Raw genomic sequence first — 22592 nt, 5'->3', positions numbered from 1 at the left:
ATATAAGTAAACTGTAATCAAATTAGAATTGATTTGATTGATCGATAGAGAGGGAGGGAGGTGCCGTGGAACTGGAACTTCAGTCCTTCTCTGCTGTTAAGTCTCAGTCGAGCCAGATACAGTTTGATGAGAAGATGCAAAATATTTTGTGGATTTCCTCCAATATATTGCTTTTTTAAGAGTAATAATGGATTAGTTGGATGCAAAAGTGGTGCCTTTAAAGACTTCATACAATTTAACTGAGAATTAATTTTACAAAATATCCCAAATCTCTATACTGTAACTATAACTGTATAAGGGTCACACTTTGAAATATGTGATACCATATATTCAGTCTGCTGTATATATAAAGACATGTCAAGTTAATTCTTAAAAAATTCTCTTAAGGCAATCATTGCTTTATTCCCACTCACTGTAGCAATTTGTTAAAATGACTGGACATCGAGGAGCAGATTTATCAAATATATCAAATTGGTGAAACCTGAAGGATTTCCTACATAGCAATGCTTTGCAGGAACATTTTCCTGTCAGTCAGGAAAGCATTTTAATGAACTAATACATTTGTTAGAACGTGTTCAACTGCTCTGAGCATCTTAGACACCATTCAGCACTTTGGGATGTTAGAGCTCAGCAGGGGAACATCCCTCTGAATCTTTCATCTCAGCCATAAATTTCAACCGGTGATTAAGGATTCTGACAATTTTTTTGGAACTGGAACAAAACTGCAACATTGTGGGCAGAAATTAAAATATTTTAATCCGGAATGCAAGATATTTTTTAACCAGTTCAGTAAAAAAATCAAGGCACGATAAAACTGTCCCTAAATTGTATTCATCAAACTCACGTGGCATGTGGTATAAGTGTGTTTAGAGAGCAAACATGTTATACTTTCAAACTGCTCTCTTAGATTTGTACCTTGTAATGCAGTATTCCTTGTCTCCAGGAATACCTAAGTATCGTGGACGTTCACCAGTGGCAATGAGAAATTTTTCTGCTGTAAAGTATTTCGATTTTCCTCTACTGTTTGTTGACTTTAAAAAATAAAGAGAGAAAAGTATTAAAATAGTTATGAATTTGAAATTAACCATATTTAATGGTTTATTTACAAGATTGTATGTTTGATTTATTGCTATGAATCTATCTGCTGTGCTGATTATTATGCAATTGCTTTACTAAAATGATAGTGTTTTTATCCTACCTTGATTGTATTTGGACCTACAAATTCTCCATAGCCATTTTCATACTTCACGTTGTTTTCCATTAGGGCGACTCTGTAGTTAAAGTTTAGAGAGCCAATATAGTTCTGAACAGAATCTGTCATTGTTTCCCAGTTGTGCTGTACTGGTGGCACAAAATAAATATAAGGTTAATATCTTTTACTTTAGTGCCTATCATCTTCCCAAGAAAACTGAAGGCTGTTGCAGAATGCTGGTACAGGTATGGGACATGTTACTCGGTATGCTAGAGACCTGGGGTTTTCCATAATTTGGATCTTCATACCTTAAGTCTACTAGAAAATGATTTAAACATTAAATAAACCCTATAGGCTGGTTTTCCCTCCAATAAGGATTAATAATATCTTAGTTTGGATCAAGTACAAGGTACTGTTTTATTATTACAGAGAAAAATATATCATTTAAAAAAAACTTGAATTATTTGGATAAAACATTGGGAACATGTGCAAACATTAGCACCCACTTACAAACTTCTAAGGTCATAAGTGCCTCCTAGCATATACATTGCTTTGCATGCTTACATAATTATGATAGCAACAAGGTTTCTCTTTTAACCTTTGGCCACATACTGTATATATACAATAATATGCAATCTGGAAAAAACAAATTTGTCTAAAAATGGTTACATTGATACATACTGTTGTCTGCTATCTGCCATCCATATTTCTGAGAATCTTTCAAAGCCTGTCTTAGCAAAGCCGCCTGATGCATAAGCTTCTTGGGAATGCAGCCTACATTTACACAGGTTCCTCCAAGCCCTGATGAAAACAAATTCACATTATTTAAAGCAATTTGAACAATAATGATAATAAAATTATGACTCCGTATTTATTCATCTGGCTAAGAAAAGGCACTTCCTATTTTTGTCCAGAAGGTGGTGACTGTAGAATGAGGATGATTTTGTTCATAATGAATACAGAGACAAGTGTATAATGGATGGAAGGCTGCTGTATTGTCTCTATTTTTGAATATTAAAATGCAAAATTATTCAGCAGGATACTATGTAGATAATAATAGACAATCATGTAAGCTTTACTAGAGAGACTGTCTTGAAAAAGGACTGCAAGATTTGGGTAAGAAGGAACTATAATCCTTACATGTAAAAAACCAATCAGCTGCTTGCTTTAAACCAGTGAAATATAAATTGTATCTGCATACAGGTTCCTGTCGGTAAGTAGGCCTATAACATGAAATTACATAATTACCACAAGAGCATTTTTGGTAAGGGAGCCCTGGAAAAGAATGTTATATTGTCCAAGAATGTACTTTCTTTGCATGCAAAAATAGTCCTAGGCACAGGGAATTTCACTGGTCAATAGAGGAGCTGCACAGGGAATTGGTTTAGGAAATGGCTCCAAATGGGTATAAACACTTTTTAATCATATCTCATGTTTTCATATTTTTTTTATTTGCTTTAGCATAGACAGTCCCAATTACCAAAGACAAATGTCAATGCAAAAATATTTGTACAGGTGCTCTCAAGTGGACTATAAAATCTCCATATTCAGTTCAATACAAACAAGAAATAAAGATTAGAAGGTAGTGGGTGTATACATGCAACTTGTAAGGTCTTGAGGTGACATACCCCATTTTGTGCCAAGGGGTGATGGAGTCACAAAGTCTAGTACCAGCACTTTCTTGCCATACTTTGCAGCCTCCTGTGAAAGGAACAAGAACTGTCAGACTGATGTATCTCCACTTGTCAGTTTTACCAAAGTGATATAATCTCAAGTATAACATGCAAAGATACATTCTAAAATATAGAAAGACATTCAGGAAGAAATAATGCTCATATACAATATACAACAAGATGTTTTCATTTGTGATTTCCTGGCAGGCTTGGGAAAGGGACTTCCATAAGTTTATTTGGGAGCTTCTGGATGATATTGCCAGCCTACTTGGTCACTCTTGACTAGCAATGAGCAAATATGTTTGCCATACATAGATTCGAAGAGAGATTTGCAGAGAAAAAACACCCATTCACGTCAATGCATTTGGAGCCATTGACTGCTTTTAGAATGCAAAAAAAAATGGTAGCTTATTGGCCTAGTGTGAAGCTAAAACACCAGCTTAACAGACTACTATCTGGTAGGGAAAACATTTTGGCATACGGATCTGCATAGGCCATCCACATATACCAAATGTTGACCTAGTGGCCAAATAATTGCATTCCTTAAATTTGGTTTACCACCTAATTAAATGTAACCTCTCCAAATCATCTGACCTTTCAGTTGTATGAGGATCTTAAGACTACATTCTATAATGGCTAACTAGCCAAAGTTATTATTATAACGACCCATAAATCTGAATTATATAGCCTTTGAAGCAGGAGGAATAACCTTGTGACGCCTGCATACTATGTACAGAGAAAACATAGTGGCTCTTTAAATCTGAATACTATGTATGCAACATTATTTTTATCAACGCTACTGCCATATTTTGTGGTATAGCAACTGCCAACAGAAAACCTTTTTATTTATTTTTTGTATGTTTAAGAAAAGTGCAAGACATTAGTTGATTATCAATTTACCTTAGAAACAGCTAGCCCTCCGGATCCACCACCAATAACTATCAAGTCGTAGTCATATGTGATTTGGTCAGGATTATCTTCTTTATTTTCTAGAAGTTTCTGAAACAGGTTTTCTTTAGACAACTATAATAGAAATTGGGAAAACAGACCACAAATAAATAATATAAACAAAGAAATCCATTAGCCCTTTAGCTTTATTAACAGAAACACAAATCACAATGCATAACCAGTGCACAAAGAAGCATAATGTAAAAATGCAATGCTAGTGACAAGTATAATTTATTTTAATCTTATAAGAAATATGGAATCATTTCACGGCAGAAAATTCTACAGTAGCGTCTGACTCATATAACTTCCGGTGTCCTAGGAATTTTTACAGGTCGACGTGGGATGCAAATAACTTTCTGACAGTGATAAACATCCCAAGGGGATAATTTTAGGTGTGGCCTTAATTTGCAAGAATGCTGGGAAGTTATAATATTGGTAAAACACCTAGGAAATACTGTGCTGATGTGTGTCCCAGCCCTTTTATTAGGAATGTAAGACGCTTTATTTATAGGGCAGTTTCTTAAATCATTATTGTTTCAAATTTCGACATTTACAAATGGTTAAAGATTAAGTTAAATTAATACCTGTCATGTACAGGTAGTAACTGTAACCCCACAGACTCTCCTGAAATGCCTACATTTTAAATGTAACATACCCATGTTTTAACACCTTAGCTTCGGCTTCAGCAGCCATCATATTAGAAATGCATTTTTTTCTGTGTCCCTTTTGGGGATTGAAACACATTGGGATATTATGCCACTTGTATAAATCTTTTTATTTATTTCTTTTTACATAAGATGAGTACCATGCAATTATTCAATTGTTTGATTAACTGAGGATTCTACAGGTGACACCTACAGTGAGCACCAGATATTATTGTAACTTTGTAGCCAGTGATACACAGGCCTGTTGCATTTCCTGTGTCCTTTTTTACATGTTTAATTTTCCTTTAAAAGAATGGTACAGGTGTTAGTACCTACTACTACTACTACTACTACTAATAATAATAATAATAATATAGACCAGCATATTAGATATATGGCTTTTTAAGGCTTCTTTTTGTCTTTAATTTTGTGTATTTCATATGTTGTGGCTTGGTTTCAACTAATGTAAAAATATAAAAACATGAAAAAATAAAAATAATAGGAAGTAATCATCAAAAGGAAAGTTTAAAGATTATGGGGACTTTTTAAAAAACAAATAATTATTACTGAGTTAAATGTTGTTTTCATTTCATGTAAATTTATATTAAACTTCTTATATTTACTCCTTTATGTTCATCAGAACTACCATCACCCTTACATTAGTTGGTCACAGGAGTGAATTTGTTGCCTGATTCTTGGTTATCGATTTCGAAACAGGTTGTGGTGTGAGAAAAGAATCATCAAGAATGACACTCCTATAAGCAGAGGAGGTAGGTGTAGTATTTATTGTGGCTTGACTGGTTTGGCTTGTGTTCAGCAGCTCTCCAGGTTGGAAATATCTGTTTGATAGGGTCCAATTTACCCTAGCAAGCAGGCAGTGGTTTGAATGACAGATAAATAGGAGAGGGTCTGATAAATAATAAAAAGTAACAATGCAGTTGTAGCCTCAAAAAAAATAATAGATTTTGGTTGCTTGAGTCCGTGACCCCCAACAACCTGATAGTATTTTAAATTGCAAGTTATGAATAAAAAATAAAGACCAATAAAAAAGCTACTTATGACGGGACGTTCTACAGTCTACAGGTAAACATGTAGATTATTTATGTACATGAATAAATGTATGTTTAATAAATAAATAAATGAATGAATAAATGTATGATTTCAGCTAACTGTTTAATCAAAGTAACTCATGCAAAAACCTTTAAATGCTAGGTGTGACATGTACATTATACTAACATACAATAGAGATAATTACCGCCTCTTATATTAAGGTTGCTTTAAGGTCAGAAACTGGTCAGCGAGCTTGTGTGAAAATAATTGCAGATATATGGTGTGCCACTAAATGCACTTAAACAGTCATGTTAATATGTAATCTACATCAATTAAATTTTAGCTACAACGATAGAGGGGGTTATTTGCTAAACCTCAAATTTTTCTGGTCGGGCTTTTTGGGGCAAAAAAAAAAAAATTACAATTTTTCTAGATTTATTATACTCCGATGCTGCAAAAAGCCTGAATCCAAAAATCCGCCATCTCAGACCTGTTGAGGTCATCTATAAGTCAGTGGGAGATGTCCCTATTTCAATTTGTAGATATTGTGGTCTGCGCTGGGTTTAGACGGATAATCAGAAAAATTTGGGGGTTTTGGGCGATTTGGGAGAAAAGTCTAAAAAACTTGTACAATTGTGTTTGCGCAATTCCTGTGCAACAGGACTGTTTCTAGCATAAAGGGAACTCCTGATTGAACTGTGATCTAAATGCTTATGGTTACTATTACTTAGAATGAAAGTTGAACTAACAGTCTACCTTGTAGGTAAATGAATAAAGATGAATATTCTGAGTCATACTTTAGGCAAGACTCCTCTAAACCAAAAGTCTCAACAACAATAATGAATTGCTTGTCAGAATTCACAATATATTAGACCATGGGCAGATTTATCAAAATGTGGGATTAGAGCAGGAGTGCCCAACCTTTTGGCTTCACTGGGCCACATTGGAAAAACAAAAATTGTTTGGGGCCACAATACACAAACACTTTATTTGTAAAAGTAAAGTAATACACAAAAAAGAACTACAATACCAGTTGGATAACCAGATGGAGCTATACACTGGAATATGGGATACCTGAATATTAAATAGACTTTTTATTATATTATTATTACTAACTGGGCAATGGGGAGAGTCCCCCCTCCTCCTATATCCTTTGCAACCTGATGTTTTTTTCTCGGGAACTGAGCGTTTCAAGCTGGGCCGCATTCATATCCATCCTGTGCCGCATGTGGCCGAGGGCCACAGGTTGGGCACCCCTGGATTAGAGTATATTACAGAAAAACTCACCCACTTTCTATTCTTTCCTATGGGATTTTTAGATGCATATTTATTAATATGTATACTCTAATTTTTCAATGGGTAAAAATAAGAGTATACATATTAATAAATATGCATCTAAAAATCCTATAGGAATGAATAGAAAGTGGGTAAAGTTCTTTTGTAGTAAACTCTAATCCGACATAAATCTGCCCCCAAGCATTAAGTACGGTTCTATTTATCTATCAGAAGAATAGTTTATTTATCTATTCAGAAGAATAGTAGAAGTAGAAACGGCACAGGTTTATCTCTGGTTATGAAACAATCGTCTCTATAGTTTACTTTGGAATGAAAATGTGTGCCATACAAAGATTAATATGGACACCTAGCACTGTGCATATCTTACCTTTAAAATGTCATCATAGTTTCCTATATGCTTTTCCTTCACAAAAACACTGGGTAAAGATGTTTCCATGGTTTGCTCGTACAGCAGTTCTTCCAGTTTGTGCCCGTTGTCTGTGAAATCAAACAGTGATCTCTCCATTTATAAACTATTACGCTAGGACATGCCAGAAAAGGTGGGGTCTATTTCTCAATCATTGTGCCACTCACTTCCTATAAATCATGACTCCTCAGTGGCACAATACCAGCTTTTTATAAAACATGTGAGCAACAATGACGTACCACTTTCTCAAGGTAAAGTACTCATCGCTAGATGATACCGAAAATATCTCACATGACCCAGAATAGGTACAAGTATTGTCAAAACTGGTGCTATATGTTGGGCAATATTATGAAGAATGATTAGAAGCCAGACTCTTTTTTCAAGGAAGTAATGAGATGAAGGTGACATTGTTTGTAGGAAAGGTATAGTCAAAGGGGAAATACACTTTAAGATTAAGTGTTTCAGCAGACTGCAGTAAGGACTCCTGCTTCTTAGCATTGTCCCACCTTCATAATTCATTATCATTTGCTTGGTCATGCTAATTCATGAGTACACAATGGTGATGCTACATTAACATAACCTACTAAGTACCTTAGTTTGCTTGTTGTTTTTAACCGTTGCCAGACACTTGACCTATGAAGTTTGCCACCTGACCATTTACTTATTTTATAGATTCTGCCTAATTGGTGACCACGGCTTGTTGAGGTATCAATTGGGCATCATGAAAAACTACATATGCTGAGGATATAGATGCAGTCCACAATTTTGGGTAGGCAAATCAGGCAAAGTTCTGCTCGTATTGTGACCTGTGTATTTAAGAACGTTTTGGCTGTGCATGGCCAGATTTCAAGATGGTCTTCATTTACATTAAATCTGCTTCTTTGCAACCAACTACAAATGACTAGCACATTGTAAATTAGAAATAGATTGAAGTCCTATTATCATGTTTCTGTATATTGGATTATGTATCAGCTACCACCTGTATTTTATAAGGCATTTCATATTTTAGAAGGTATTGGTAACACAAGACTTACTACGTTCATTTGAGGGATATCTTTAAAAAAATTGAGCATAATAGGTTGTTATTAAAGGGGTTGTGCACCTTTTAATATGATGTAGGGGGTGAGTAAAATCAATGAAGAGTGTAACAGAATATTGTTCTCGCTATCAATGTACTTTCCATTATGCAGCAAGATTCTCTTTCAACAAAAGGTATGTATCCATGCAACCTCACCTATTTACCTCACTCACTATAATTACCTCCCTCACACAGAACTTGTTTAATATCTGACACCTGCTCACCTTAGTATGATGCCCAGCATGACATAGCAAAATGTAAATGAATAAGTTTCCTTGTTCTCATATTGTAAACAGGGAATTTCAAATGCAATGAATTCCTGATTAACAAGTGTCCCTTCTCTTAAAAACAGTTCCTTTAACTCATAACCAACAATTCTTATTCTAAATTGTACATTTGTTTTACCAAGACAACTGGCTTTTCTTGTGGCTTTACTTGGGGACTGGGATGGAGCTAGACATAGGGAGCACCAGGAAACAAGGTCTTCAATTTTAGAAACAAATAATTAAGTCACAATTGTCAAACCTAAAGGCCTCCAGTAGCTAAAATTAAATGGGAAGTTAATCTGAGCAATGACAATGTAATGGTCTAATACAATAATGTATAATTTGTAATCTAATGGTATTGTCTAGCTAAGGGGCACTCTACGGACTCAGGGCTTATGCCCACCAAAAACCAGCGGTACTTGCGGCAGTATCTTTGGTCTGGAGTATAAATATGAGGAAAAATATGACAGTTGCTTAGAACTAAGTTTACTTCAAGGTGAACCACCCCTATAAATGGCAGCAAAGTAAAAGAGCGTAGATGCAGTCGACAATTTTGGGTAAGAAAATTAGGCAAAGTTCTGCTCTTATGGTGACCTGTGTACATACCGTATATACTCGAGTATAAGCCGAGTTTTTCAGCCCCCAAAATATGCTGAAAAACTCTACCTCGGCTTATACTCGGGTCAAGCGCAAAAACGGCATCTAAGAATAGTCGCCGGCGCCTAAGAATAGTCGCCAGTGTCCAAGAATAGTCTCCAAGAATATTCGCCAGTGTCCAAGAATGGTCGCCGGCATCCAAAAACGAGACGCCGGCTCCTCCAATGGGAGCAGAAACCCTCAATTTTTTGATTGAAACTTACCAGAAGCTGCTTCATTTCTCACCCTAGGCTTATACTCGAGTCAATAAGTTTTCCCAGTTTTTGGAGGTAAAATTAGGTACCTCGGCTAATACTCGGGACGCCTTATACTCGAATATATACGGTAAGAAGGTTTTGACCTTGTATGGCCAGATTTCCAACTGGTCTTAATTTATATTAAATCTGCTTCTTTGCAACTAACTACAAATGACTAGCAAATTGTAAATTAGAAATACATTGAAGTCCTATTATCATGTTTCTCTATATGGGATTATGTATCAGCTAGAACCTGTATTTTATAAGGCATTTTGTATTTTAGAAGGTATGTGGTAACACAAGACTTACTATGTTCATGTGAGGGATAGCTTTAAAAATTTAGCATAATAGGGGTTATTAAAGGGTCTGTGCACCTTTGTGTTAACTTTTAATATGATGTAGAGAGTTTCTGAGATAATTTGTAATTGGTTCATTTTTATTATTTGTGTTTTTTGAATTATTAAGATTTTTATTCAGCAGCTCTCCAGTTTGCAGTTTCAGCAATCTAGAGGCTAGGGTCAAAACTAACCTAACAACCATGCAATGATTTGAATGAGAGACAGGAATATGTGAATATGAGAAGGCCTGGGTAGAAAGATGAGCAATAAAATGTAGCATTAACAATGAATTTGTAGCCTTGCAGAGCATTTGTTTATTAGATGGGGTAAGTGACCACCATTTGAAAACTGAAGGCAAATAATTAAAAAACTATAAAAAAAATATATTAAAAATGAATGCCAATGCAAAAGATGCTTAGAACTAAGTTAACTTCAAGGTGACCCACCCCTATAAATGGCAGTAAAAGTAAAAGGCCATGGACCCAGGCACAAAATGTGAACTGGGTCCAAACACTGAATGTTACAAAGAAAAAAGTCTTACCTATTTGGTCTAGCTCTACTGACAGATATGTAATACCCATTTTGTCAAAATGATCCTTCACCTGCACAAAGAAAACAAATACATTTGTGTCACTCCTTGCATGGCATTCTCATTTCCAAAAATGCATGTTAGCACTGCATCTCCCTGCTTCTGAAGCAAATAATGGTGAAATTGGATTATTTACAGTATGTTCAGTAAACCAACAGAATGCACACATTCCAACATCAGGGTGTGCTCCTTCCACTAAGGAACCTCCCATGAATTAGGTTATTAAAGACACATTATAGTCATAAATACTGAGTTTTAGCAATGTTAACACATGATATAACTTGTCTTGGTCAGTCAAACAAGGAAGCTCCCATGTCGAGAAGATTTAATATCAAGTGAACTGGAACAGTGGGTAGGCCATCAAGAGAGTTTTTCACGCAGTGTTTACAGCCTAATTAAAGGTTTTGTTTTTAGATGACTGTACATATTGCTAAAGAAGAAAAAATATTTTTATAAAGCATGTGCACAGGAACTAACATGTCTGTAAGATAAACCAAGTATTCCTGGGGGCACAGTATTTATATAACTAATGCTTCTTTATGCCAGCACTGTGAAAATATGTAAACAAGAACAAGATGTTTTTAATTTAGCATAAACAGAGAAATAAGAATAGAGCAATACTGATTTCTCTATTTATAAATGGTCATTCTGGTTCTGACTGGAAGACTGTAAAATTTGTGCACATGCCAACAAACTTGCACTTTTTCTAAGCTTTCCCCACCTTCACCCTAAAACCACACATTTACCCATTCTGGAAACCACCTGTCCTGGAAACTCCTATGTAATGAGGTGACAAAAATCGAATTATTTACCAACTCCCCCTCAGTCATACTGAAGTATTCTTCTACAAGGCTGTGTACCACTAAACATTTTAGGTATCTTCATACTGCTCCTTACCTGTGAATTACAGATCAGTTTGGTGAAAAACATTAGCCCAAGAGTAAGTAAATCATTGTTAAGACCAAATTTCACCTATCTCTTTACTATTAATAAATCAGCAAGGATTGATTCAGGGAGATAGCAATTTCTTTGCTAGAAGTAGTCTATTCTATTCTAGTCTATAGTTTACCCATTTGTGGTTTAAATTAGATTAAAGTTTTCAAGTAACAGTTCCCACAGACCATAGCAAGTCTTGTTCAATTCCTTCCACTCTTTAAGAACTAATGCACACCACAGTCAACTATTATACATTCGTTTTTCCCTTTATATGTATCTATTGAAAATGTAAAGAGATTATGCTTTACAATGTCCCTCGTCTTTCAAAGAAGATGTTACAGGCTAAGGCTGAGTATTAATCTTGCCTAAGCTGACATTCAGAAGCTGGCATTCACATTCTTCCTTATCATGTCTCATAGCCCTCCACAACTGATTCAGGCAAAGTCAGGCTCGTAAACAGAATGTTTAAAAGGATCAAGGAAAAAGTACTTTGGCACAGCTGTCGCATGATGTCTTGCTGAAGATCACAACATCACTGGAACAGATATATTCCTCAATTTCAATTTTAAGGCCACTTTTCTCCTTGCCTGTCCTCCATCCATTGTCATCATTCTCATTATCTCTACATCTGATTATTTCTGGTGATTTACCGCTCTGATCTTCTAAAGCTGAACAGGAAACAAAGTTATATAATTAGAAATGCTTTTGCAAGCCAGTCATTGACACAAACAACTGTTCATTAATACATCTGTTTAAGTAAATGAGTGCAGAGTCAAACAGAGAGAGCCATGGCATACACCCAATTGGAAGTTTAAACATGGCTAATGCCACTGGGGGAATTTTCTTTGTGGATTTTGTTAGTTTGATGTGAAACTCTACAAAGCAATAAGTAACATATACTAGACTATTAAAGGTATAATGACATTTTTAAAATCCCTAGTATGTAAATTTAAGAGATATGACACATTTTTTAAATAACCACAAAAAAGCACTATATTTTTGGTGGGGACTTTATAGGACCCTGCCTGCTTTTCCCTATGGAAGTACACAGCAATACAATTTGTTAAAGCACTCTTTAGTAAGCCAGGACAGAAGTCTAAGGGCAACTGAAGCACAGAAAGAAATGAGTCATTGCCAGGAAATTGAGTACTAGGCATGATACACCATAAAGGGTCTATTAATGAATGTGTAGGATTTACTTAGAAAAACAATATCTACATATATAATTTACTCCTTATTATGTTTTATTTTGACAGTGCTCCAGATTTTTTTTCCTTATTACAATTTCATTAAATATTTTAGTGAAGTCAACAAAGTTCATGTATTTTGCCTAAAAGATCAAAAGTGCCCAACTTATAGGCAATTCTATTTACCCTAAACTAGGCCAAGTCCATTTATTTTATTTGACTACTAAATGAACCCTAATTGCATTTTATAGATGAACAAAAATCCAAATTCATTAATGATGTTTAGCTATAAAAACATATTTTAACTTGTCTATGATAATATTCCATTTGCAAAACCCATGCAGAGTCATAAGATGGCCAGAAACAGTCCAGGTTGTAGCAAATCTGACTGAACAAATGCCAAATTACACAGACACACACTTATTGCTACTCCACATGATAAGGTATCAGCAATAAAAAGTTGCAAAGTCTGTCTTTATGATTAATTATAAAATCATTCAGCAGTAGTACTCATACTGTATGAAACAAGAATACATTAAAGGGATACTGTCATGGGGAAAAAACAATTTTTCAAAATGAATCAGTTAATAGTGTTGCTCCAGCAGAATTCTGCACTGAAATCCATTTCTCAAAAGAGCAAACAGATTTTTTTATATTCAATTTTGAAATCTGACATGGGGCTAGACATTTTGTCAATTTCCCAGCTGCCCCAAGTCATGTGACATGTGCTCTGATAAACTTCAATCACTCTTTACTGCTGTACTGCAAGTTGGAGTGATATCACCCCCTCCCTTTTCTCCCCCAGCAGCCAAACAAAAGAACAATGGGAAGGTAACCAGATAACAGCTCCCTAACACAAGATAACAGCTGCCTGGCAGATCTAAGAACAACACTCAATAGTAAAAACCCATGTCCCACTGAGACACATTCAGTTACATTGAGAAGGAAAAAAAGCAGCCTGCCAGAAAGCATTTCTCTCCTAAAGTGCAGGCACAAGTCACATGACCAGGCGCAGCTGGGAAATTGACAAAATGTCTAGCCCCATGTCAGATTTCAAAATTGAATATAATAAAATCTGTTTGCTCTTTTGAGAAATGGATTACAGTGCAGAATTCTGCTGGAGCAGCACTATTAACTGATTCATTTTGAAAAATGTTTTTTTTCCCATGACAGTATCCCTTTAAGAATTCCAGAATTCAGGTCAAAATAAGCCTACAATAAATAAGCGATTAGGCTTACCCTTGTAAAGCTCTGGCAAGCCTGCAATAAGTAATACAATGTAAGGATGATACAAAGATAATAACAACCTTGCAATAAGCTGCATAAGTAATGAATGAAATACTTTCAAACCAGTTTGTAGTGTATAGTCACGCAAATTCAGTTTGTATTATTGTATGATCATAGACGACACTGCTTTATACGTTAGTAATACTATATTACAATACTATCAAAAAAATACATCTCAGAAAGCTGGAATAGCAACTGCAGAATATTTTTACCAAAGATTTGGCCAAGTATCAAATTAAATGAGAGCAACAGTATGATCAGCAAATAAAGTGTATCGTTTCTTGTGCTACATTTAAAAATAAAAATAGATAAAGAAATAGAATCTTGGAAACACAAGTGAGATTAGGATCACGGCTATCACATATGTATAATTGCTGTCATTATAATATGGAATACAATCATGCAAACATCACTAAAGACAAAGATACGTAGTATTACAACTCTGTGTGACTTTGGCCAAGGACTTTGAACAAAAAGATATAAGGCTGACTAAGCTGAGCAAGGTACAAGAGCAGAGGATGTATATTTACAGAATACAAGAACTGCATGAGGGTTTTCATAAAGATGCACACAGGGATGTAACACAAATATTGCTAGAAAGGACAAAAACTTTAAAGTCAATCTTGTGGGAACTTCTCCATTTAACAGAAAAAAGGTTGAAAAAATACAGTGGAAGCCACGGTGGAGTTGCTGAGTTAATGTACTTCACACATTATATAGGGAATAGTGTCACTGAGTCACTGCTGATTGTGACCATATAAAGGCAAGAGGCTGTGGGCAGAGTGCTTTTTTTTTTTTTTTTTATAAGTTATGGACTATAAAGTAACTTCTGATACAATGGGGTAATTTACTATGTGCAGGGAAGGGTACAATGCAGAAAAATCAAGCACAATCCGACTACCATGTATTTTGCACTTTGTGTCCTGCCCTGCATAATTCGCTACAGGTCTCTGCTCTCTGTTTGTGTTCCCCCATATGTATTTATAAAGGGCAGGAGCATAGTCATCCTTCCTCCTGCCACATATCCTTTGCCAAACGTGTGTATCATTCAAACAGGGGACGTTGCAGGGCTCAGACTGCAAAGGGGCCCTCTACTTACTGCCTTTTTGATCAAGTGCAAGCTATTTGAATGAAAATGAAAGGTACTGTTTTACTGGGTAAATAGATATGCTGTGCAAAATAAAAAATGTTTTAAATATAGTTAGCCAAAAATATAATCTATAAAGGCTGGAGTGAATGGATGGTTAGCAACCAATCAGTTAGTTTGCTTTTGAATCTGCCCTACCACCAGGGTCTAGGTAAATGACCTTGAATATCTTTATATTTAATTATATATATATATTTTAATTCATAGTGAGTGCATTTTTTCTTATAAAGCCCACATTTGGATGAGTCATGAGTCCAAAACCATTACAAATCATGACTCATGAGGACTCAGGCCCATTCAGGAATAGTGTTGAAGGGTCCTGCGCCCCCTCCAGATTTGTGACCCCAGTTTCAAAAGTCTGCACACATGTCTGGGCATGGAGCTGTAGACAAGGTGGTGAAACCTACACCTTTTTTCAGCCCTGTCAGGCCAAGGGGGAATGAGGACCGTCTAGGTAGGAATGGATTTAGGCCAGGCCCCCCTTCCCCCATAATGTGCCCGTGTTTAGCATCCCCCAACCCTTCCCAGCTAGCCCCTCAGGTAGAACAAAGGAAGGGGCTAGCCACGGCGGGAAAAAAGTGGGCGGGTTGGGGGAGGAAGCAGAGGAGGAGCGTGGGGCAGGTCAGTGTTTTAAGGTGATGCTGTGGTGATTTTTGCTCATACTTACTTGTTTTTGTTTCCCACCCTCCCTCCCTAGGTAAGGTGGATTCGGTCGAGAACAAGGTGCTCCAGGGTTGTTACAACCGATCGCCTATTTGGGGGTCAGGAAGGAATTTTTCTCTTAGCACTAAATTGGCTGAAAAGTGCTAGAGTTTTCGCCTTCCTCTGGAGTACCATTATCTGTGGTGGTCAAGGCATCAGTGCGGCTCTAGGTCTACGAAGTGGTTATAGTGCAGGCCTACCTTTGGTGAGTCACGAGTGTGCATCAGACTGGGACTGCACGGTCTTCTCTGATGCATGCAAGTGACTGGGTTAGCGCCATTATGCACAACGAGGGAGCAGGGGGATGGGCAAAAAGGCGGTCACTGAGTGCGCCCGGCCCCGTGATCCCTGCTTCAGGTTTTTTGGAAACTTTTTGGGCAGGAGCCCACGTTTGGAGAATGAGAGCCGCAGCTGGGGTCAGGGTGTACCTAAACTTTGATTTTAACTGTTAAATAAAGCTTGTGACCTCCACAGATTTTTGCCATAACATGTCTCTGTGTTTTTTATTGAATGTAAAGGTGCAGATTGGGGGGATAGGGGGTTCCTTGGCCTAGTGCTTTCTATAGTGCTTGCATTTCTTAACAGAGATTTAATTAGAGGCCCCAAGCCCACATTGCAAAATGTAGTCATAAACAAGCCTAAAAAATCACCATTTCAAACCCACTCTAGTCATTTGTTTTATTTACAGACTAAAAATTCACAAAAGAGATCATGTCAAACTGAAAAGAATCTGGTTCCTAGCAATCATGACCCTAATTACTATATATATATATATATATATATTAATAAAACGCCCGTCCTGAGCCAAGACAAGGTCTGTTCCAATGGCAAAAGATATGTGGCATTCTGCCAGGGGCGATCCTGGCCCCTCCGCCACCTGAGGCAGCAGCAGTTGCTGCTGCCCCCCCTCCCCCAGAAATTCGCTCTTAAAATACCAGGAGCAGCATTTTTGCTGCCCCTGGTACCTAGTGGGGCGCTGCCGCCTGAGGCGACAGCCTCAACTCGCCTCATTGGCGAAGCACCCCTGCATTCTGCTGTGGAACATCTTGCACCATTCCTGCTGTACTGTACTTTCTGGTCAGCATGGCACACATTTTTATTCTTTTATTTTGGGCTGAGCATTTATAAATGTTTTCCATTTTTTTCCTATTTACCTGCACTTCATGGTCAAATTGTCTTAATAAATGTATTAAGTCACTCAGATCCATCAGGCTGAGGGTGAAAAGTTTTGTTTGGGGAGGCTTTCAATAGGGCAACGTATATTTATTTATTTATGAATATAAATGAGTTTATTTTGTGGGAAGGCTAAGCCTGCATTATTATCCACCTGTCTTTAGGGTCATAAATTACATAGGGGTTAAATAGATTGGTATTGTACATATAATGACTGCTCAATGCTTAATGCTCATGATTATTATTACAGGCACAAATTTGCAACAGTTTTGTTCCTTTCAATTTGCCACTCTGTATAAATGAAGCCCAGTATACCAACCCTCTAGTACTGTTGCATGCAGGAGTAGATAAATAAAGTACGACATGGTTCTCTGAGAATTGACCTTTGCTGGCATTACATTGCACACATTCAAATAATTTGCTAGTATGACCATTTACAGATAGGGTTTGCAAGTTGATCTCATCCTGCGTGTAATGCAGTATGCTCTGCCCAAGGAATAACACTATATATCATTATATATATTAAAAGTGTCATTAGTCAAATATTCCACCCACAGCAAAATAATGGTTCCTATCATCCTTTATGATGGAACTGTACCTGCTTTGTAGAGCCGCATGCTCTTGACTTGAGTCTGATCGACAAATACAGCTTTTCCTTTCTTCACAGAGTTGCCCATTTTGAAGCTCTAGTAACATCATCCCCAGGAGTTGCACAGTGAAGTCAGGAGCTCTCCTTTCTGCTCTCTTATTAGCACCTGCTTTGTTGACTTTAGCTACCACAATGACAAAGCAAAAAAAAACACACAAGGCAATGGCTTTCTCCTTTTCCTTCCTTTACAAACCACTAATTAAACCTTTGTACCTGAAACTGATGCACATCTATACTCCAGCCTTGTAGACAGACCTGTTGCATGATTATTTTGTCAAAGTTATCCCTAGTAACACAGTGCTGGGCAAAAGACCATCAACACACAGAGCACAAGGTGGATTATTTCCTGTATCATTGTTACATGGTGTACAGCTACAGTCCCTTTGTTGTGCGTTAATAGAAAAGCAATTCATCAATGGTTGGTGTGAGGGGGTGATGAAAACCTGCATCCTTTTTGTAGCCTCTCTTTATATTTGTAGAGAGCAGCATCTGCTGGTCCTAGGAGGTTGCTGCACTCTAGAAAAATAAAATGCGTATTGGACTTGGCTTACAGTAGCTATATGGGTATTTAGCATACAGTCTAACAACGGCAGCATTAATTGGGCAGCAGGAATAACTGGGAAAAAGTTTTGTATATTAGATGTTTATGAAGCTATTTTAGCCAGAAAAAAATAAGGAAAAAGGGAGGGGTAAACAAAGGAAGAAGGGAAGGGGAAAGAGGGGAACAAAATAGGCTGGTTCTGCTTTCAGTAAGGATTAATTATATCTTAGTTGGGATAAAGTACAAACTACTGTTTTATTATTACAGAGAAAAGGTAAATTATTTAAAAAAAATTTGGTTATGTGGATAAAATGGAACCTATTGGAGACAATTCGGAGCTTTCTGGATAATGGGTTTCTAGATAACAGATCCTATACCTGTATCAAGTTTTGCCTATTTTGTCAACATTCCGAATCAGAATAATAAGTGAGAGGTGTATAGAATACTTTGTCTGAGCAATCTCGCTCCCGGTGATAACGAGTGAGGGAAAGGTACTTACCTTCTGTGTTTGCAACCTGAGATGACACAGCATTTGTACTGTGGGTGAAGGAGGATTTGAGAAAGAAAATGTATATATATATATATATATATATATATATATATATATATATATATATATATCTTGAACGATGATGAGTTCCATACTCTGTAACACTAGAAATATTTGGTTTCTTATTTATTTGTGGTGCACACAGGGGCACAAAAACTATCAAAAAAGATTAGTGTTAATGTGCTAAATAAAAAGTGTTAATATAAATATAAATATTGCTCCTAGCTTTAACATTGCAGTGGCCCTTGAACAGGGGAGTAACCAAAGAGAAAGCAGACAAAGTGGGGTCCCAGGAGTGTAGAACAGCTCCCTGTATACTAGTAGCCAATGGTGTAACTATAGAGAAAAGCAGTTTCTCAGGGGCCCAGACAGCGGGGTCTACTTCCTCTATAATGTCAAGAAATCCCCCCCCCCCCCCCCCGAGCCACTCTCTTACCTAACTTGTGCATGTGGCAGGGAGCAGGGGGATATGGCAAAGTGGATCCAAAGATCTTTTTGCAGGGGGCCTGGCGCACCATTATTACGCCACTGCTGGTAGCATTATATAAATAAAGTTATAGATAGAGCGATGAAAAGAGAAAGCTGACAGTAGTGGAGAATTGAGAAGAGAACTAGAAGTAAGAAGAATAATAAGAAAACAAGGGAAATAAGATAGATAGAAATAGTGAAAACAGGAAGTAAGAAGAATAATGAAATGGTGAAAGCTGGAAGGGAAGGTTGGAAGGGAATTAGTGAAGACTAAAGCTGGCCATAGACGCAAAGATCCGATCGTACGAATCAACGTACGATCGGACTTTCCCATCTCCCGACCCTCCACTAACCATTCAGATCAAAGTCTTTACCATTCCGATCAAATAAGAAAAGATCACCCAATGTTCTGCCCCTGACAGCAATCGTACGATACTTATGTCTGACAACACTAGTGACAGTCTCCCTCTGAAAATCGTACGATCGGCAATACACGCAGAGATATTATCGGGAGGCGACAGAAATTTTCTAACCTGTCCGATCGACCAAACGACCGATCTCCGACGGACGAAAAATGTCGGGACTCTCCACACATGGTCCGAAAATCGTACGAATCCACGATTCGTATGATCGGATCTTTGCGTCTATGGCCAGCTTAAGAAATGAAATAAAAAACAACACACAAAGAAAAGCAGAGCAGCATTCTACCTCAGGATTAAAGGGACGTTAACCCTAAAAATAAAACTTTGCCTAATAAAAATGTATATGTAATTCTAAGCAAATTTCCAATATACATCAATTACACATTGGTATTAAAAGTAGTATATTCTAGGAGTCATTTACAATGCAGAAGATAGTGTAAAAAAAAAGCACAAAAAGGCTGCAATTTGTGTTTTGCATTCTGTTATTTGCTGGAGGCCTGCTGCTTATCCCTGGAATACAATGCTGACTGAGTTAATGAGTGCTGTATAGGTGTGAGACTGAAGACTCGTAGGCATTCACCTGGCCCTTAACCTGCGCATCATTTAGACTCTCAAGTTAGGGAGTGGCAAGAGGCACTGCCCTCAATGGGGCCCTGTCCTTACTGCTTGCCCTAAGTCTGTGCTTTCTGATGCTGCGCTCTGCTCCTCACGCCAATTTTTTAATCCAGCATGAAGAGAAGAGTGCAGCTGTAGCACAAACATTGCACTCCAAAGTAATGTAAATGCCCTCCTCCTAGTGTCTTATAATTAGTGTTGCCACTTTTGTCCTAATTGAAATCCAGACAAAGGGGGCAGGCTCTGACATCAGTGTGGAGGATAGGTTACATCGGGGGCAGTCCAGTGACGTTTATAGGTGGTTTAGTGACTTCTGGGCGGTCCAGTAGGGCACAGCTATGACATCACGTGCCGCGCCGATGGGGAAATTTCACCTGTTTTTTTTAACCTGCCAAAACAGGGTTGTCCGGTTCAAAACTGGATAGATGTCAACCCTACTTCTAATTCTCTGTACTGCTGGTTCTAACTATTGAAACAATAGTCAGCTGATTTAGAGACCTGTAAAGAAACTTTTGATATTATAGGAAATGGAGTGCTGGCTGGAAAGCTGACTTTTACATACCTTCAAATGTAAAGCCAGCTGTAGGGCAAGATACAATGCAGCTTTAAATTATAGTTACTAATAACTTAAAAAACACTGAAACATGTTAATAAATGTATAATGGAAAGTTCCCTAAAATGATATCTTAAGCCCTAGCTACATGGCATTTTAACAATGTGCATCCAAAATGTAATTGACCAATCACATTCTTTCGCATCTTACACTTCTGTGTGTTCTGGCCTAGCCTCTTTTCTTAGTGCAAACTGTAATACTATTTACTTAATTCTGCAAACCTAGAATTTTTTTCAATGACCACTCTCCTATAAATAATATAAGTTAGACATCTCTCTAGATAAACATTTTCTGTTATTTGAACTCACCAAAAGCTGCTTTCCCAGAGTGACTCTTTGTTATTCAATTCTGGGTTTGTGGTAGTATACATGGAGCAGTTTGCAAAGAGGAATGGCCTAGATCAGTGCTGTCCAATTTATGTGGTACCGAGGGCCAGAATTTTTCTGGCCTAAGTGGTGGAGGGCCGATAATGGAAGCCAGTGTTGACCACTCCCTGTTTTTAAACCACACCCACTTTAAACCACGCCCCTGTCACAAGACCATGTCCTCATTCATGGTGGTAGCACACCAAAAAACCAAATGGTTGGTGCCATTTGTCTGAAGTGTGAACAATGTGGGCAGTTTCATTCTGGGTCTCAGGTGTGAACAAACAGGGCTTTTGGGATGTGAACAATAGAGGTGTTACAAGTATGAACAATGCAGAGGAGATTACATGTGTGAACAATACAGGGCCATTTAATCTCTGTAGTGATACCTGTTAAAACATACAAATGGTAAGCAGACACAGCAGGCAAACTTTCATATGGGGGACACACAAGGGGGGGTCGCCAGCCGCATGTAGCCCACAAGCCGCCAGTTGGACAGCCCTGGCCTAGACTGTCAGTAGAAGAATGCATTTATGGCTTGAAAACAAAGACAAGAATGTGTTAACATGATCATGGGTACCAGTTAAGCATATCCTGATTCAGGTGTAGAATTGTGTTTTTTTCCCATCTACCTTCAAAAGTACTTATTCAAAATTTTCAAAGCTTTTTTATGATCGAATGCTAATGGAAACTGCACTTGTGCAATTTAGCGCCTACAGTATATTACCTGCCAATTCTATACACAAATTTTATTGCATAAATAATCTTTTGTTTGTATATAATCAGCCATAATTGAATTGCTTTGATACAAGTTTATATTGGACTGATCTGCTTAAGTTTATTTCAGGCAATCCTTCTGATTATCATTATCAACACTATACTATGCCAGAAATTGAGGGATGTTGATATGTAGAAATTGATAATGTCTACAAATTCAAGGTCAAATTTAGAGCAGAACAGGGAGGCCAGTCAGATCATATTGACTGTATTGATACCAATTAAAACAAACCGACTCTCATTGCTCAGGGTTCAAGCCATGCTCTAAACAGAGGTGCCCAAAAGGTAGATTGTGATCTACAAGACCTTTAGCTGGTGATCAGTAGAACTCAAGACACTGTGAACAAACAGCTTGTTTAAATGACCCTCCTGTTTCATGCTTTTCATTCAGATATTTATTACGTAAAGGTTACATAAGAAATAGATGTGTGTTAAATATAGCAATATACATTTTCTCATAAATCAATATTTAAGTAATATTTTCAATGGAACAGAATGCAAACAATGATTTCATGGATGTAGATCATAATTGGACATCATCCCTAAAAGTAGACCTCGTATTAGTAAAGTAAGGGCACTTCTGTGCTTAAGTATTTTTATAACAAACAAGCTGCTGTGGAGGCTGCATTTTCATACAGCCATAGGTTTCAGTTTATGTTCAGTACAGCAAATATTGTACAAAAACTGCACAATAAATATGTACATAATTACTAACCAAACCCAAGACTTTCACAGCCAGAGTGTAAACAACCTTGTCAGTACAGTGAGTCATGTAAGAGCTAGATAA

At 37.2% G+C, this 22592-nt stretch overlaps 1 protein-coding gene across 1 annotated transcript in view; it reads right to left on the bottom strand.

Annotated features, from left to right (window-relative positions):
• txnrd1.L (thioredoxin reductase 1 L homeolog) overlaps positions 1–17538 on the bottom strand; it is a 34544-nt gene extending 17006 nt beyond the window's left edge. The window contains exons 1-9 of the mRNA NM_001094317.2: positions 17404–17538; positions 11799–11977; positions 10326–10386; positions 7171–7280; positions 3766–3888; positions 2821–2893; positions 1874–1993; positions 1199–1341; positions 916–1031 (exon numbers count right to left, since the gene is read on the bottom strand). Of these exons, the coding sequence (NP_001087786.2) occupies positions 916–1031; positions 1199–1341; positions 1874–1993; positions 2821–2893; positions 3766–3888; positions 7171–7280; positions 10326–10386; positions 11799–11977; positions 17404–17482 (1004 nt within the window). The 5' untranslated portion in view covers positions 17483–17538. The remainder of the gene's footprint in view (positions 1–915; positions 1032–1198; positions 1342–1873; positions 1994–2820; positions 2894–3765; positions 3889–7170; positions 7281–10325; positions 10387–11798; positions 11978–17403) is intronic.
• Positions 17539–22592: the final 5054 nt, after the last annotated feature.

Source organism: Xenopus laevis, chromosome 3L, assembly GCF_017654675.1.
Source record: "Xenopus laevis strain J_2021 chromosome 3L, Xenopus_laevis_v10.1, whole genome shotgun sequence".
In the NCBI taxonomy this organism is placed as follows: Eukaryota; Metazoa; Chordata; class Amphibia; order Anura; family Pipidae; genus Xenopus; species Xenopus laevis.
This window is presented reverse-complemented; position numbering and strand designations above follow the sequence as displayed.